Here is a 19460-nt window from a genome sequence, read left to right on the forward strand (position 1 = left end):
ACCTAGGAGTCCCGGTTAGGTTATGCCGGATACTGGAGAGCTTCTTCCAGAATAGGGTGCTAATCTATGACACCGAGGAAGGCGAGAAGAGTTACAATATCACCGCTGGGGTACCTCAGGGGTCCATCCTGGGACAACCACTCTCATTTGACCTAGTCAAAACTTACCTTTGTAATTGTCAAATTTGATAAGAAATTTTGCATTTATGCTAACATTGACAAAATTTCCTCAAAATCGCTCCAGTACCTAAAACTGTAGTGTTTGAAAATGGAGTAAATACGTTCTCTGAGTAATATTCACTGCATATAATATTCCCTTCTCAAATCTAAACATTCGATCAGTTTATTTACGTTAAATTTAATATCCATCCATATTGATTTCTTTTGATACTATTGCAGGCACTCGGTCGAATATATAGCAATGTAGAGCGATATTTGTATATATTTCATTCATTGGGTTAGAGCAATCTTTGATTAAAATTCCATGTACTTCATTATTGGATATTATTTCCAATGCAGTTGCTAGAAACAAAAACGACTGGAAATGCTTGAATCTTGACTTGAATCTTTTCGAGATGCAGGCCCATGGTTAAACAAAATCCATGTGAAATCTAAGGATTTCCGAGTAAACGAACTTCGTTTGCCAAATGGCGATCTGACTTCCTCTGATGAGGAAGTTCTGGAATGCTTATTCAGCACACACTTCCTGTGGATATTACATCTTCGGATGAACCTGATGTATTTTTTTGTAGTTGTGATTCCCTGGCCTCGGCTCGGAGTATTGTAACTATATAATCGATTGAGTTGGCACTTAATAGCTTTGCTCCTTACAAATTTCCTAGGGCAGATGGGATTTAGCCTATTTTGCTTCAGAAGGGATTTGATTGTTTCAAACATGTTTTGAAAAAATTACTTGTTGGCAGTTTTGCTACAGGTAAAATTTTCAAATCTTGGTGGGATATTACTGTGAAGTTTATTCCGAAAGTGGGTCGTGCGTCGTATGAAGTAGCAAAGAGTTTCAGACCTATCAGTTTGACCTCTTTCCTTGGAACGCATTGTGGATCATCACATACGTGATGTTCATCTGGCCAGCGTGCCTCTTCATGTGAACCAACTTGCCTACCAATCAGGAAAGTCCACTGTGACTCTTTTACACAAAGTTGTTTACGATATCGGGAAGGCATTCGCTCAAAAGCAATCTTATTTGGGTGTTTTCTTAGATATCGAGGGTGCCTTTGACAACGTTCCTTTCGATGCCATATTGGAAGCCGCACAGAGTCATGGTATTTCTCCAATGATTTCCAATTGGATTCATCAAATGCTCAAAAACCGATATCTCTTCTCGACTTTGCGTCTAGCAGGGATTAGGAAATTGAGTGTTTGTAGATGCCCCCAAGGGGGAGTCTTGTCACCGCTTTTGTGGAATCTCGCTATTGAGGCAACTCAATAATAGCGGTTTTCCTACTTATGGTTTTGTCGACGACTATCAGCACTGTTGGTTAGTATGTGTATCACCACTCTCTTCGACCTGATGCAAAGCGCCCTTCAGGTAGTTGAGGGTTGGTGGCGCCAATATGGCCTTTCGGTTAATCCGAGTAAAACATCTATTATTCTTTTTACGGAAAGCCGAAACTGTAATGGTGTTCGACCTTTGCGTCTCTTTGATTCTGAAATCGATGTGGCTGAACAGGTAAAGTACGTTGGAGTTATTCTTGATTCCAAGCTTTCCTGGACACCTCACATTGAGTTCAGAATCAAGAAAGCTTGTATGGCCTTCGGGCAATGCCGGCGAGTTTTTGGTACAACTTGGGGTCTTAAACCCAAGTATATCAAATGAATTTACACAACTGTGGTTCGGCCAATATTGGCCTATGGATGTTTTGTGTGGTGGCAAAAGGGCGAAATGAGAACGGTCCAATCAAAGTTAGGCCATCTCCAAAGGATGTGCTTAATGGCGATGTCTGGAGCGTTCTCACGGAGCGTTCCCACGGCAGCGCTCGAAGTTGTCTTTGACGTTGCTCCACTACACATTCATCTCAAACAAGAAGCACTTTCTTGCACTTACCGTCTACGGGTACTCGGTCTACTAGAGGAAACTCCTGTGAACCGTACAACAACACACACCTCGTTGTTTCCACTTTTGGTGAATTGGGACAAAATTGTCCTTGCTCGAAGTGATCTTACAATTGCTTGTAATTTTCCATATAGGACATTTTCCACGAAATTCCCTTCGCGGAAAGAGTGGACATCTGGATATCTGGAAAGAAGTATTTCAGACGGCATCGTATGTTACACTGATGGCTCCCTTCTCGAAGATCGAGCAGGTGCTGGTGTTTATTCTCGTGAGCTAAGGCTGTATCGGTCTTACTCACTTGGTAGACACTGCACCATTTTTCAGGCCGAAATTTTTGCTCTTATGTGCGGAGTGCAATCAGCACTTCAGCAGCACGTAATGGGCAAAGTAATATACTTCTGTTCAGATAGCCAGGCTGCTATTAAAGCACTTGCTTCGGCCAACTCCAGGTCGAAGATAGCTATCGCTTGTCGAACTCAAATCAAGGAGCTGAATTCAGCAAACGCTGTTCACCTTGTATGGGTACCTGGCTATTTTTCCATCGCTGTCTCCAAGGGTGGTGAAGTATCTTACAAATCTGTCAAAGCAGAATTGCAGCATTCTGGTCAAAGCATTGACTGGCCACTGCCGACTCAGCTATCACATGGCTAATATTCAGCAAGCTGATTCATTTGCATGTGATAGCTGTGAATCCGATTATGGAACTTCGTAACACTTGATATGTAACTGTCCAGTTTTTGAGCAATTGCGTTTCCGAGTACTCGGGAAACACTTATTAAGTGAAACTGACTTCAGAAACCTGAATCTTCAGGTTATTCTGTTGTTCTTACCCCGCTGTGGTAAAGAGCTATAGGCTCTTTTTCGCTTTATGCGTTATTACAGTGCCCTTTTCAGGGCGCTGTTTGAACCCTTTGTGGTACGCTTATGCGTTAGTATCCTCTTCCAGGGTATTTTTCCTATTTCCCTACTTGTCCTTATCCCCAGCCTTATCCTTCCTTTTCCCTCAAGTAGATGATGAAATAGGCTATTATTATGGCGATGGCACAAATGTCCCAAATGGAGGCTTAACGTACCGGCCGTCTGATACCTGATACCTCCATAGCAAACTTTTGCAGTTTCTTTAGAATAGGCAAGTATTTTAATACGGAAAATTTTATGCTACAGCACAAAGGTGGCTTAAAATCAAATTTTACTAAAATTTTGACAAGTTTTAGAGGAATTGTAAAGTTTCATAAGTATGTTGCTGGACAGATGACTACAGTTTCAAAAGGAACCAAAACATTTCACAGACATCTGCTGCCTATGATCGAATAACTGTCCCATATGAATAGGAAACCCTGCAAATATGGGACTGAAATGCGATCATAGGTAGTCTAGGCAGTAGACAATTATTTAAAATTCCTATGTTAAAGAATAAAATCAAGGGCTGTTTCTGACACTACTTCTTTTTCTTGTTTTATGAACATTTATGTTCATAAATAGAGGAAAGTTCATATAACAGATCTGTGAACCATTCATCAATAATGTCAACTGCGCTCATAGCTTGTCGAATAGAGCTCCTTTAACAATCCCATCCTACTAACACAAATTCCTTTTCCTTAACGTCTATGGAGATAATTTGGGTAGGTACCCTGTATCTTCAAGTAAACGTTAAACTAACATACTTATCCTTTCCTAGAGATTGTCAGGACGTGGTCAGGTATGTGATGCTTGTTTCGACCAACTCTAACATGTAGAAAAAAGCGTTAATCCCAAACGTTATTTTAGCGACACTAGGTGCTAGATTTTTCAAAACATATGAAGCTGAGCATTGTATAGCCATCCTCGATGTGTACAATCGCCTATGCTATGCTATGCTATGCTATTTTTGTTCATAAATGAAGATTTTGTAGGTACCTCTGAAATGTGGGGGACCGCTACCATGCCCCCTGCCCTCCTTAAATGCGGCCCTGGCATTTGAGAGTCGTTAGCATCTCTAAACATGCGTGTCCACCTGATTGAGTATCTGCTTCCATGGAGCTACCGAAGATTCTAATGAGCCGGCTGGTTTTCATTTCGTGATCATGTGAACGAATGCAAATGCTTGATGCGATTATTACCACGTACTAATTGATTCAAATCACCTATGAAAACTAAAGATGGATTCACGTTTTTAAAACATGATGAGACTGTCTATCTAATTCATTATTTTAACCTTTACAAATCGATGTACAATGAATGAAGACTTGGTGTCCTTAGCAAACTTCAATTTGTAGCTTCCTTGTCTTCGTGAAAGTAGGAAGTAGTCAGTTGACAGCAAACGGTCGTCACGAACGTACGCGTTTCTATAGAGCTCCGTGTCTATTGTGCGTATTTCTATTGTGCTTCCGAAACAGTCAATTAAGTGATTGGCGCTCCCCATTAGGGCCTTCTGGTGCCGAAAGTGTTTTATAACCTCTACCGGAAGAGTTTCGGGCTCCATAAAGGGGCCCATTGTGCTAACTGACTGAGTGGAACAACCGCGTGGTGATTGATTGTTTGTGATCGCATATTTTCGAGAAGAAGGGAAGAGTATTTTTCGCATTTGGGTGAACCGCGGCACGTGAGTGACTGAACGTGGTCTAGTGTTATAGTGGTAAAGAGAGTAGCGAGAGAAGCGTAAGAGAGTGCGTAACCACCGTTCTGCCAGCATGGAGCTGGCGAACGGCCAACGCTTCCGCCCTGGGGACCCTGGAGGGTCTGGAGGTGGGCAGAACCCTGGAATAAACTGGCGTCAAGGTGAGTTCATGGGACCCACGCTCCCATCGTATATGGACCGGAATGGTACTGCGGGTACCCTACAGTATCTTAGGATGCAAGCCACAACTGGATCAATGCCTCAGGATCCCTTCCTGCTGCGCATTTCAGTTGAGAAACACGTCGGAGCACGGATTGAGGGTGCCTTCAAAGAGAGTCGTGGTGTATCGTATGTTCTCAAGGTACGTAGTGTGGCACAGTTCAACAAACTGCTTCGCATGGAAAAGCTGTGTGATGGGACTCCGGTATCCATCAGTGAACATCCTCAACTGAATCAGAGGCAGTGCGTCGTCTCCAACCAGGATGTCATCGGCCTCAGTGACGACTACCTAAAGACTCAGCTCGCCGCTCAAGGGATAAAAGATCTCCGGAGAATTCGACGCCGCCTGCCCGATGGATCGTTCATCAATACTTCGACGATTATCCTTACTATTAGCGGTACGGTTATCCCAGAGCACGTTGATTTCGGATGGACAAGGTGCAAGACAAGGAATTATTACCCGTCACCAATGTTGTGCTTCCACTGCTGGTCTTTTGGACACACCAGCAAGCGGTGCACTGAACCACATCGGATCTGCGGCAGATGCTGTAAGGCTCACCCTGAACAACAAGTCGCAACTTCAACGGAAAACGGAATCAAAGCACCCTCTACGGATGGTCTCCCTGGAGAAAATTTGGGAATGAACAGGTTTGCTTGTACAGAGTTAGTGTTCTGTAAGAACTGCAAAGCGGATGACCATGCAGTATCTAGTCGGAAGTGTCCTATCTACCTGAAGGAGGTTGAAATTCAGAAGCTACGAATCGACAACAACATTTCCTACCCACAAGCCCGTCGTGAATTTGAAGCACGTTTAACCACTAGCACCAGCGCTACCTCTTATTCAGGAGTGGCCGCAGCGAGTAAGGATGCGGAGATTGAGAATCTCAAGGCAGCGATGCGCCAGATGCAAGAGGACTCCAAAGCCAAGGACGTGAGAATGGCGGAAATGGAAGCCGCTCTTCGCAGCCCAAGTGTTGGTGAACGCCTCGACAAGGTTCGGGAACATGGGACCATTGAACAGCTCATCAAGCAAGTAGCCGACTTAACTGCCACTGTTCAGAAGCTTCAACGAACGGTGGAGATCAAGGACCAAATAATCTCAAAACTGATGACAGAAAAAAAGTGTGCAGCTATCCCTGAAGCCGAAGACCTACCGACAGTTTTCTCGATTGCGGATTCCCAAGAAGAAATACCTGTATCCCAGGATTCGATGGACTTCATCCCGGCTACCGCTGAGCAAAAACTAGAAACGAAGGTTCAGAAGTGGATCGACCAAACAAGATCAAATAGCGCAAACAACAGTTTGACACCGAAAGCTGTAGAAAACTCTGCAACAAAAAAGGATAAACGGCTCAAAAAACGAGGCAAAAGCTCCATTGAGGAAGGTACATCAACTGACGAAAGCATGTCATCTGTGATATCGCAGACCTCACACCATACGAACTACACCAACAACTCTACGCTGAACAAACGGAACCATGAAGGATCAGACTCTAGTAACGACCCCGGTAACGCCCTCAGCCTGCGGCGGAACAATAAGTCCCGCAAGCAGGAGGAGAACAAAAAAGGTCACTCGAAGAAGTAAACCACCCATTTCGCTCAGTTCCTCCAAATCAACGGCCACCACGCAAGTGATAAAATCTAAAAGCAATATATTCACACCTTTTCCTATCTTGGAAGGAGAAGTGAGTAAGGAGTGGACTGAGCAGTCCTACGAAATAACACAAACCACCGAAAACAGACCGATAGTGGAGACCTCTGATAGTTGGAGCTCCAATAGCGCGGATGTCACATCCCCAGCGGTACTACCGAACAATCTGCGAAGCTCGACCAATTCAACTGTAAGTGGGACGCACAAGGGCGTAAAAACCCGTTCCCCACAATCCCCAGATCTGAGACTGGACAGTCAGGGCCCCGTCGGTGCGGAAGTCAAGGCCGTACCGGAACCGGCGGACAACCTCTGGCGTCCAGTTTCGGCTGGAAGAGGGACGCACAAAGGTGTTAAAACCTGTTCCCCTACGGACAACGTGGGAGTCAAACTCAAGGAACAAGGAAGGGAGAAGCCTGGAACGTCACAATCTCTTAAGGACTACGAGGGAGTCAAGCTACCTACTAGGAGAAACCCCCCACGAACTCGTCACCCACCTGATAGGCTGGTGATCAAATGGCAGGTCGACAATCCACGACCCACTGAATATTTTCCAGCGCTGGGACTAGAAGTGAGCAATGCAGAATTGTACGACGCCCTCCATAAGGAACGATACGGATGCACTGCCGAAATCGCTCCTAGCACCTCTACCTGGAGTCTCCATCCTTCAAACAGCATCATCCGAAACCAACGAAGAGCGTTCCTCAACGCTAGCCACTCGAAGACAGGAAATTATGGTAAGTCCGACCCTAAAAACTGCTTGATCGCCTCTACTAAACTCCACCGCGCCGTCAAGGCGGGCCAGCCTGTGGTGCATGACTCGCCGCCTCTCAATGATAGAACGATCCTTTCTACCGCTGAATCACCCCTGCACACACAAAATCACCCTGATATCCACATAGGAAACAACCATAACAAGCTGAATCCCCCTGGGCACCCCGGGCCTCAAATCCCGGGTGGTAAGTCCCATTTGATTCCTTCCTCCTCTGATCTTTTTTGCGCTGTCGGGACAACTCTGCCTTTGGTGGGTGGCATGTCGCAACCTACCACTGGTGAAGCTCTGTCTCGTTCAGCAACACCCTCACCTTCATTCTCTGGCTCCGACAACCCGCACAAAAGCCTCCCTCGAAATCGAACCACACTTGCGGTTCAATGGAACATGAACGGTTATTTCCATAATCTGCCGGATCTCGAGATGATAGTCGACCGACTCCGTCCTATCGCGCTGGCGATTCAGGAGGTTCACCGTGTAACCGTCGCACAGATGAATGCAACTTTGAAGCAACAGTATAAATGGTATGTTAAATCCGGCTCCGGCAACAACGTATATCAGTCTACTGCTGTGGGGATATCAGCAGATATTCCTGCGGAGGAACTCGATATTGACACGGATTTGCCCATCATAGGAGCTCGCATCTCATGGCCCTTCCCGGTGTCGATTATCTCGGTATACCTTCCAAATGGAAGAATCCCGGACTTGAAGAACTGCCTGAGGGGGATACTTGAACGAATACCCGGTCCAATAATTTTGCTTGGGGACGTGAACGGACATCACACGGCTTGGGGAAGTCGTCATAACGACATCCGTGGGGCTGTAATCGCTGAACTTGCCTGCCAATATGACCTTACAATCCTCAACGATGGCTCTCCCACTTTTTCACGGGGTGTCACTGAAAGCTCCATCGACATCTCTCTCGCTTCAGCCCAGATAACAAACCGTCTGCTCTGGGCCGTTGAACCAGACCTTCACAGTAGTGATCACTTTCCGATATCTCTTACCCTAGAGGGCACCGCAGCTCCTGAAACATCGCGTCGACCAAAATGGCTTTTCGAGCGAGCTGATTGGCCAGCCTTCCAAAATGGAATTGACGAAAGACTAATTGCAACTCCCCCAGAATCGTTCGAAGATTTTACTGAACTGCTATACTCTACCGCAGCACAAACAATCCCGCGAACTAGCTCAAATCCCGGTCGCCGAGCACTTCGTTGGTGGAATGAGGAGATCCGGAAAGCTGTCAAACTGCGCCGGAAAACATTACGGAAATTTCGGAAACTCCGGAAAAAACTTCCGGAAGGGCACCCTGACCTTACTAAGGCACAGGCAGAGTACACTACATCGAGAAACGAATGCCGACAAACAATCCGAACAGCGAAGGAAGCATCCTGGACAGAATTTTTAGATGGGATAAATGAGGAACAAAAATCTTGTGAGCTCTGGAGAAGAATTAACTGTCTTCAAGGTAAAAGACGGGCAAAAGGCATGACTCTGAAGATAGATGGGGTATTAACGCGAGATCCTGTATGCATAGCAGATGCCTTTGCAGACTATTTTCATAAACTCTCATCCATTCAGAGATACCCTGACAGTTTTAGGAAAACGTTACGATCCCCGGAGTTCGCAATACGCGACTTTCCGATTCCTCCTGACAGAGGCCAGGATTTCAACCTACCATTTACGATCGCTGAGCTTGATTTTGCCCTAAAAAAAGCGAAAGGTAAATCGGCGGGATCGGATGAAATTGGGTATCCAATGCTCAAGCATCTTCCTCCGAACGGTAAGTTGGCGCTATTAGAAGGTATCAACCGCGAGTGGCTTAATGGAACCCTTCCGGAGACTTGGAGACACAGCCTGGTAGTGGCGATTCCGAAAAATTCGGGTCCTTCCTCGGACGTCAGCAGCTACCGACCAATTGCCCTAACAAGTTGCCTTTCCAAAATTACGGAACGGATGGTTAATCGAAGGCTGATTAGTTATCTGGAGAACAATCAACTTTTGGACCACCGGCAGCATGCTTTCCGATCGGGTTTTGGGACAGGCACTTATTTTGCCGCCATCGGACAAATCCTAGAGGACGCAACTAAAAATGACGAGCATATTGAAATGGTATCACTTGACCTTGCAAAAGCATACAACCGAGCCTGGACACCAGCAGTTCTCAAGAAGCTCGCCAACTGGGGCTTCTCTGGAAACCTTCTGGCTTTCGTAAAAAACTTTTTGAATGGACGAACTTTCCAAGTTCTCATCGGCAATCATCGCTCAAAAATTGCAAAGGAAGAAACGGGAGTACCGCAGGGGTCTGTCCTGGCTGTTACACTATTTCTAGTGGCCATGAGCGGTGTTTTCCTGGTCCTCCCTAAAGGTGTCTTTATATTAGTATACGCTGATGATATTTTGCTCTTAGTGAGAGGAAAGCACCCAAAAAGCCTTAGGAGAAAACTCCAGGCAGCGGTATCAGCCGTAGCAAAGTGGGCCAAAACGGAGGGTTTCGACATTGCGGCCGAAAAATGTGCCCGTATCCATATTTGCACATCCAATCATCGGCCTCCAGGGAAGATTTTCATAAATAAAGCTCCAATACCGACCAGAAACAATGTGAAAATCCTTGGTGTAACATTCGATCGGAATCTCTCCTTCCAGACCCATTTCAAAAATGTAAAGGTTTCCTGTAGGAATCGGGTTAACATGATAAAATGCATTTCCACTAAAAGAACGCGAAGCAGTAGAACCACCCGGAAGCACGTCACGGACGCAGTGGTGTGCAGCCGGCTTCTGTACGGCATAGAAGCAACCTGTCGAAATCTCAACGAACTAGTCAAACACCTGGCACCAATCTACAACAAATCTATTCGTCACCTGTCTGGATTGCTTCCGTCCACTCCAGCCTTATCAGCATGTGCTGAGCTGGGAGTTCTTCCCTTTCGACATAAAGCTATCCTCGTGCTCTGTAACCGTACAATAGGGTACCTCGAACGTACCAAGGAACAGGGGCCGATTTGCTTCCTGGCCGAGCAAGCAAACTTGGCTCTTGAATCAGTGGCCGCAGTTCAGCTTCCACCGGTGGCCGGGCTCCACCGGATTGGACCGCGAAGCTGGATGGCTAAATCTCCGAAGATAGATGGAACCATCAAAGCTAGCTTCCGTAGGAAAGCTACACCCGAAAGAGTCAAAGCTCACTTTTACGAAAGGATCGAGAAGCACTACAACGATTATGAAGTCAGATTCACTGACGGCTCCAAACTAGGAGATAAGGTCGGCCTAGGAATACTGGGTGACCAAATAGAACGATGCTACAGTTTACCAAGTGCCTGTTCAGTATTTTCCGCCGAGGCTGCGGCAATCCTACAAGCTATTGTACTCCCAAGCGATAAACCAGTTCTAATAGTCACTGATTCGGCTAGTGCCTTGACAGCGCTCGAGTCGCCAACAAACAAACATCCGTACATCCAGCGCATTCAGTCCGAATTAGAGCAAAGTGAGGTCGATGTATCGTTTATGTGGGTCCCAGGCCACTCCGGAATTGCTGGAAATGAGAAAGCGGACGCACTAGCGGGAACCGGTCGAAACGAACCATTACTAAATAGGAAAATTCCGTCAGATGACATTAAAACGTGGACTAAAAACACGGTCTGGGATGCCTGGTCCCGGGAATGGCAGCGGGAACGAATGCTTTTCTGTCGTAAAATCAAAAATACGACCGCCCCGTGGGATGACTTACCGGCCCGGCGAGAGCAGATCGTGCTATCCAGACTAAGGACTGGACACAGCAGAATGTCGCACGATATGAGCGGTGGTACGGATGGTTTCCGCAAACATTGTGAATCGTGCGGGGAACGCTGCACAACCGAGCATATTATAAGCCACTGTCCAGCTCTTGAGGATCTGAGAAGAATACATGATATCACCAACGTAATCAGAGCACTTCAAAATGACTCATCATTTGAGAGGCAACTGATAAATTTTCTCAAGGACGCACAGATATACAACAGCATCTAATTTGCTTCTCGGCTCTGGGCAGCCCGGGATCTCCTATCCCGGTGTCGTAAGACCCGCTTGTAACTTCGCAGATTACTTCCTCTTTTATTCTTTTTCACGTCGGGGCATCCTGGCCTACAAAGGGTGGCGGATTGCCACCTAGAGGTGGTCAGGCAATACCTCTTTCAAGCACTCTTCCCCTCGCGACACCCTCCGCCTAACACAAAAATCAAGCAAGTTTTTAGATCGGACAGTTAAAACACATTGACAGTAAATTCTTGTAGCCCTTCTGGCCCACATGAGAAGATAGGTTTAATTAGAAATAAGTAGATTTATGGCAACTATTCTGCTAAAACTCTGTAATCTGCTGATACCCTTAAGGCATCTTCAGATCATTTTCTTTTATTTTTTGGAGATGAACCAGCCGCGGGCTGAAAATCTCCTTAATAAAGATAATAATAATAAAGTAGGAAGTATTGACATTGGTGAAGATTAAGCGCCACATCTGTCTACGTCATAAATTTGTGTTCTCAGCATATCAGTCCTCGTTAGACCCAAAGACGGATACAAGCAGCAAGAAAATTTAATAAAAAAACCCAATCAATTCACTCGAATTGATTCGAAGGCCAATGTGAAACGTTTTCTGTCACGTAATCAATTCATTACGTGAAATCATTAAAAATAACTCACGATGCATGCGATGATGCATCAGAGAAATCGTCTCCAAATCTAAATTTAGAACTGTTCTGTTCTTTTTATCATGTGAGTATCAGTACAAAATCGAAGGGAAATCTTAGTATGTTTGCCACACATTCTACGCATGGTATCAAACGGAAGAATGCTACGCCTCTAAATGTGGTTCTAGGACTTGTCAAACACGGATTTCGGATACATTTGAGTGAGCTAAATCTGGTAGCTGGGTGTAATTTGTGTAGTTTTTGCTTTATTTTTATACAACTACTTTAGTTTCTTTTTTTTTGTAATTTACTTAGGACAATTCACTAAGGATATAAAAAAAAATCAACGGTTACAGCTTAAAATAGACGTTGAATATACTCTTAATGCTCGCTATTCTACAATTCTTGTTGTGTATGCGCGTGTGCCTAAAAGTTTGTCTCTTCTTTTTGTTTGAAATCAAAACTTTAAATCATATTACAAAAAATCAACTTGTATTCAAAGATTTAGCGTTTGTGTTTGTATATTAAAATGCATCTTTCCATCTCAACCTGGTTTCATTCTTTTCAAAATCACTTTTCTTTGTCTATCCTTACTGTTTTTCTTGCATTTATAGTCTATCTGGTTTAACATTCCATTGTGTGGTAAGTAATATCATATAACGATGCATTGCTGGTGCCTGTTCCTCTAGGTTGCCCAACCAAAAGTGAATGCTTGCTGTCTACTTACCAACCGTGCTCTCAACTCAATCCATTTGTACGAAGGTTAATTTTAACATTTTTTTTGGAAGAACGGGAATTTTGATTTATACTTTGCGATAGTTAATAATTTCGGTTGGTACTCATCATTTTATTATTCAATTGTGTTTGCGGGTCAACAAAGTGTAAGAGCAATATTTGTATAATAGCTCGCAATGGATCGCATTCCTACAATACATAATAGTGATTTGTGGTTTGTTATGTAACTTGGTTGTCTGCTTGTCACGTTTCTAGTTCCGTTCTGTCTGACTTGGCTGTGAGTTCTGCATTCGGTGCACTGTCGTCGTTGCCGGTTGTGTTATGGGGTTGGGGGTTGGGAGAGATATCAGCACAGTTTAGCTGATCGTGGTGGGCATTTGCTGCGATAGAGGTGTATCGAAATGGGCCGGAACCGTGGTCAGGGCATCTGCCGTTGTGCGACTAGTCGAGCAGTTCTGGACAAAGAGAGAGAGAGAGAGACGATCCGTTAAATGGTGATTGAATTGTATTAGTATGTTTCGGTGATGACTTCCATTTTATAGACCAATGCAAGAAAGCTATGTTTTTAAGATAATGCATAAAGTGAATTTTCAAGTTTTTAATGATCGTGCTTATATCAGTCAGTCAGTAAAATGAGAAGTTAATTTTCTATGATACAAGAATAGAGCATGTATATTACGTCACCGGTTTAGGTGAGAGATAGTTTCAGTAAATTACGTATAACATTTTATACAAAAATTTTTGAAGCATTTTACCAAAAAGTGAATAATGCCAAGTTCCACACATACACACCCGATCAAAAGTTTGGGGTCACCTCCTTAAAATATGTCATTTTTTTGCCCATATCACCACCAATTTGCGTCCGATTTCAAAACCCTAGGTCTCATTCAAAAGATAATAAGTCAAAGTAACTTTGAACATGATTTAGGTGAAACTTTTACAAAAAAAAATTATATTAACTTAACTCAAAGTTGACAAATTTTCTAAAAAATGAATATAAACTTACGGCAGTGTCGCTGGAAAATGGGTTGACCAAATTTTAAGATAAGAGCGGTAATATAACCAGTTTTCTATTAGCTTTCAACTGATTTTTACCGAGCTTGGATTAAAATTCTAGGAAAAAAAAAGTTATTAAGTAAATTAACTCTTGATGTCATCGACGAAAAGTTTGGGGTCACCCCTCAATATGATGTATCAGCCAAACGTTTGAGGACACTGTCGTAAAACATGGAAAGTGATTTGATAATAATTTCGTCATTTATACTTCAATTTTAATTTTTTTACTCTTTTCGAAGATAATTAACTAAATTTACGTTTGATGTCTTAAATTAAACGATTCAACGATTTTTATATATAAAAATGTTATGTAAAGTTATTACATTTCACCAGATTTCAAAAAATGAGGTAATTTTGCGTTAATTTTCAGTATGTAAATTTTAACAAATATGTGTGGTTCAATGTCTATGCAGTAAGTAACATTCATTATGTTTCATATAAGCCAAGAAGAATTAAAATTGAATGAGAGATGACAAAGATATCAACAAATCACGTTTCCATGTTTTACGATAGTGACCCCAAACTTTTGGCCGATACATTATTTTGAGGGGTGACCCCAAACTTTTCGTCGATGACATCAAGCGTTAATTAACTTAATTGGCTTCTTTAGCGATGTTGAGATAATTCGATATTCTAAATCTGCTTGTCAAACTGAGCTGAAATCCAAATTTTCATGAATTTTGGAGCCCGGGAACCTATTTAAAAATCAATTTTAAGTTTGTATGGGAGCAATTGTCGAATCACCCCTCGTCGAAGTTTGTACTGGACGGAGCTGTCAAACAGTTGCACAGCTGTCAAAAGGTGATTTCAAAAAATCTCTTTGAAATTGATTTTAGGTACCAAAATAAGCTTCTAAAAATCTGAAAAAAATCATAGTGGCTCAGAAAAAGGTGTTCTTTCTAATAAAATTAAAAAATCAATACATTTATCATAATTTAAAAACCCAGTTACCTTTTTTCTAGATATTTAGCAAAACTTGGTAAAAAGCAGTTGAAAGCTAATAGAAAATAGGTTATATTACCGCTCTTATCTTAAAATTTGGTCGACTTAATTTCCAGTGACACTGCTGTAAGTTTATATTCATTTTTTAGAAAATTTGGCAACTTTAGGTTAAGTTTACATGCAAACATTTTAGGAAAAAACCATTTATTACATGTTTAAAGTTTCTTTGAAATATTCACTTTTGAATGAGATCTAGGGTTTTGAAATCGGATGTAAATTGACGGAGATAAGGATCAAAAAAATGACATGTTTTTGAGGCGGTGACCCCAAACTTTTGATCAGGAGTGTGTACTCCAGTTGAAAGCAAATAAATACCGTTTAGATTTTCCCATATCCCTACAAATGTTTAGAATACATTAACCTTAAGTTAACTAGTGAAATCCTTCAAAAACGCCTGATGAACTCTGGAGAAACTGCTCATATAAATTGGGGAACAAAGTCCAAAATGCCCCAAGGTGGAATAAAATGGGCCAAATCATAAAATCATCCCTGAATGTGATTTGAAAATTACTATAAGGGGAATGGTGTCAAGATATGTATGTTAGCATAAAACATTTTTTAAGAAGTCAGGCAGGTCAGGCAACCCACAGAAAATTTATTAAATTCCCAATGAAAATTGAAAACTTTCGGTTTTTCGTGCTTGCAATCAAGGTTCTCTGGTGATTTTATTACCTGCCATGTGTTTCCAAGGAGATTGAGAAACACATGGAGGCGCATGGTTGTTAATGTCCACGCTATCCATGTTAAGGGTCATTCAAATATGACTACCATCGTCTTGGCGGAGGAGGTTGGTAAATTATTATCTATATATCTTCTATCTTCTATCTTCTATCTTCTATCTTCTATCTTCTATCTTCTATCTTCTTCTTCTATATATATAAAAATGAATTTCTGTCTGTCTGTCTGTCTGTCTGTCTGTCTGTCTGTCTGTCTGTCTGTCTGTCTGTCTGTCTGTCTGTCTGTCTGTCTGTCTGTCTGTCTGTCTGTCTGTCTGACCGCTATGGATTCGGAAACTACTGAACCGATCGGTGTGAAATTTTGTGTGTGAGTATTTTTGGGACCGGGGAAGGTTCTTAGCTTGGTGTGAGACCTCTCTGGTCTCTAGAACGGGGGGCTCCCATACAAATGACCTTGCGGGGCACTTCCCTATGGAACTGGATGTCAAAAAACACAGTAGGCAGGCAGTAGGCAGAACGACGTTTGCCGAGACAGCTATGTACAATCAAAATTCCAAAAGTGTGTAAGCGAGATTATCGAATACTCCCTGCTGCTGCAGACTACCGCCTCATTGCTTTGGCCTTTGGGTACTGGAGCAGCCGCTACACTACCGTGTGGCCGGAATTTCGCCGCCGGAGCTGCTCGGGGATGGAATGGCAGGTTTCTTGGCTCAGTGCTCGACCGGCGGGGACCAGCGGGCGTTGTTGGATGGATTCGGGTATCAGGCGTCTTGCTTCTTTGTCGGACCAGGACGGCCCGACCCAGGACGAGAAAGGAACGACCGTGCCGAGAAGAGTCCCTCCTTTACGTATTATTTTAAAAATGACTCCAAGCACTCTGCTTGGGATTCCTCCAGAAATTTCTTCAGGAGTTGTTCCAGGATTCCTCTGTGAATTCTCTCAGGGATTCGTCTAAAAATTCCTCAGGGATTCATCCAGGAATTCCTCTATAAAGTCCGCTAGAGATTCCGCTAAAACTTCCTCCTAGATATACCTTAAGCAATTCCTCTAGAGATTCCACCAGTGGTTCATCCAGGAACTTCTCCAGCAATTCTTTCAGGGATTTGTCAAAGAATTTCTCCAGGGATTCTTCCTGAAAGTTCAAGGAAACCCTCCAGAAATTCCTCTAGGGATTTCTCTAGAAATTTCTCCATGAGATCCTTAGAAGATAGCTCCAGGAATTTCTCTAGAAATTCCCTCAGGTATGTCTACTGGAATTCCTTCAGAAGCTCCTCCAGACATTCCTTCAGGAGTTCCTCTAGGGATTGCTCTTGGAATTCCTCCAGGAATTCTTTCAAAAATACCTCCAGGGATTTCTATAGGGATTTCTCCAGGGATTCATCCAGCCATTCCTTCTGGATTTAATTTTGGGACTCCTCCTGGAATGCATTTGAGAATTCCACCAGGAATTAACCCAGGAATTCCTGTAGATATTAACTAAGGAATTCCTTCAGAATTTACCTCAGGAATTCTGGATTTCATCCAGGCATATCCTGCAGGATTGCCACCAAGAATACCTCCAAGAATTGATCCAGGAATTGATCCAGAAAATCCTCCTGGAATTTCTTTTTGAAATTCTTTTAAGAATTTCTTCAGTAATTCTTTCAGGATTTTTTCCGGGAATTCTTCCAGAGTTTCCTTGAGGAGTTTTTCCAGAAATTTATCCTCCAGGTATTGCTTGAAGGATTCCTCCAGAGATTTCACCAGAAATTGGTTCATGGGATCCCTCCAGGAATCCCTCCAGCATTTTCTCCAGGAATTCCTTCAGGAATTGGTCCAGCAATTTACCAGAAATTCCTTCAGGGATTCCTCTAAAGATTCTTCCAGAGATTCCTCCAGGAATTCCTTCGATAATTCGTCCAATAATTCATCCAGATGTTATTCTAAGTTTTTTTTTTCTGGAATTCCTCCAGACATCAATCTGGAAATTGCTAATGGAATTTCTGAAGGGATTCCTATAGGAGTTCTTCTGGAGATTTCTCAAGGATTCCTCGAGGAATTCCTCCAGGTAATTCCCTAGAGATACCTCAAATTCCTGTAGAAATTCCACTACGGATTCCTCGAGGAATTTCTCCAGAAATTCTTTGAAGGATTTCTCCAGGGATTCTACCTGAAAGTTTTCCAACGGTTCTTCAGAAAATCTTCCAGAAATTCCTCCAGGAGTTCTTCTCCAGATTTTTCGAGGAATTTCTCTAGATATTCCTCCAGAAATTCGCACAGGCATGTCTCCAGGAATTCCTTCAGGAGCTTCTCTAGGGAATCCTCTTGGGATCGCTCTAGGGATTCCTCCAGGAATTGTTTTAGGAATACCTCCAGGCATTACTCCAGGAGTTTCTCCAGGGATTTACATAGGCATTCCTCCAGGGATTCATCCAGGCATTTCTTCAGCATTTGATTTTGGGACTTCTCAAGGAACACCATTAAGAATTCCACCAGGAACTACCCCAGAAATTACCCCAGGAACTCCTGCAGATATTACTTCAGGGATTCCCAAAGAAACTAAAGCAGTAATTCGTTCAGAAATTACAACGCCATTTTTTCCAAGAAATCATCCTCCCGGAGTTTATACACGCATTATTCCAAGAATCCAGGGATTCCTCCAGGAATTGGTTCAAAGGATTCCTCCAGTAATTCCACCAGGTTTTTCCAGAAATTTCTCGAGGAATTTACGACGAATACCATCAGGGATTCCACAAAAGATTCTTCCTCCCATAATTCATCCATATATTCATCTAAGAGGGGCCCATAAAGCCGAGGCGGTAAACGCACGGGTATTCAGCATGACCATGCTGAGGGTGACGGGTTTGATTCTCGGTCGGTCCAGGATCTTTTCGTAAAGGAAATTTCCTTGTCTTCCATGAGCATAGAGTATCTTCGTGCCTACCACACGATATACGCATGCAAAATGGTCATTGGCAGAGGAAGCTATCAGTTAATAACTGTGGAAGTGCTCATAGAACACTAAGCTGAGAAGCAGACTTTGTCCCAATGAGGACGTTGCGCTAAGAAGAGAGAGAGATTCATCTAAGAATTCTTCATGAAATTACTCCAGAAATACCTCTGGAAATTTCTCTAGCAATTTATTACTCGCGCTGTCTGTCTGTCTGACCCTTACGCATTCGGAAACTACTTATCCGATCGGTGTGAAATTTTGTAGGTAGATATTTTTGGGCCGAGGAAGGTTCTTAGCTTGGTGTGAGACCTCAGCGGTTTCTGGAAGGGAGGCTCCCATACAGATAACTTTCAAGTCACACTGTTCAATTTTCTTTATGGACAAACTGCTAAAATTTACAGCATACCTAAATGTTTCCTTCTTTTTATCGAAGGGTTTCCTTTGGAGTGGCGCTGTTGTGTAGCTTATGGCAGTTGAACTGTAAATTCTATGGTCGAGTTTTCCGTTTAAGTTACATTGATAAAAAGTTGGATAGCAATCAAACCACCAAACAGCATTCTTTATCTGAGACAAATGTACCAAATGGAAGATAACGTGCCTCTGGAGCTGGGCTTCCGATGTTTATACAAATGAATTTACATACTCTTTGGAGCTATACAACTAATTATTTAATGAAATGATCAACAAGATTTTTGAACGTTCAATTTGTCCTCATGGTGGGTGGCTATGTTCGTTAGTGTGGGTCATCGGAACCGTTTTCTCAGATCAAAGCTTTTTTGGCTCCGTTTCGGGTCCTGAGTATCTGTGCAAAATTTGAGCACGATCGGTTGCGTCTACACTTTGCGCATTGCAATTGAAATTTGTATGGGATTTTGTGTGGAAAAACATACTTTTATTGCATTTTTGTCATAAGTTGAAAAAGTTTGTCTAAAACTTTTTAACCGATACTATGAAATAAAAGCCTGGGATGTCTTGAAAAACTTTGTTGAAGACCGCAAAGCGATTCGATGCTTGTGAAAATAGTTATAACCAACGAACCGCATGCATGTGTCTATGTTTTAACATGTAAAGGAATAACAATAGCAACAAAAT

At 42.9% G+C, this 19460-nt stretch overlaps 2 protein-coding genes across 3 annotated transcripts in view; both read right to left on the reverse strand.

Annotated features, from left to right (window-relative positions):
- Positions 1–10119: 10119 nt before the first annotated feature.
- LOC109622675 (uncharacterized) overlaps positions 10120–19460 on the reverse strand; it is a 517321-nt gene continuing 507980 nt past the window's right edge. The window contains exon 2 of the mRNA XM_062850905.1: positions 10120–10251. The gene's annotated coding sequence lies outside the window, so the exon portion shown is untranslated. The remainder of the gene's footprint in view (positions 10252–19460) is intronic.
- The window catches only part of LOC109413726 (6-phosphofructo-2-kinase/fructose-2,6-bisphosphatase 1), a 393602-nt gene continuing 386354 nt past the window's right edge, over positions 12213–19460 (reverse strand). For both annotated transcript variants that reach the window (XM_029873591.2, XM_029873592.2), the window contains one exon: positions 12213–13156. In XM_029873591.2, the coding sequence (XP_029729451.2) occupies positions 13058–13156 (99 nt within the window). In that variant the 3' untranslated portion in view covers positions 12213–13057. The remainder of the gene's footprint in view (positions 13157–19460) is intronic.

This window comes from Aedes albopictus, chromosome 2 (genome assembly GCF_035046485.1).
Source record: "Aedes albopictus strain Foshan chromosome 2, AalbF5, whole genome shotgun sequence".
NCBI lineage: Eukaryota > Metazoa > Arthropoda > Insecta > Diptera > Culicidae > Aedes > Aedes albopictus.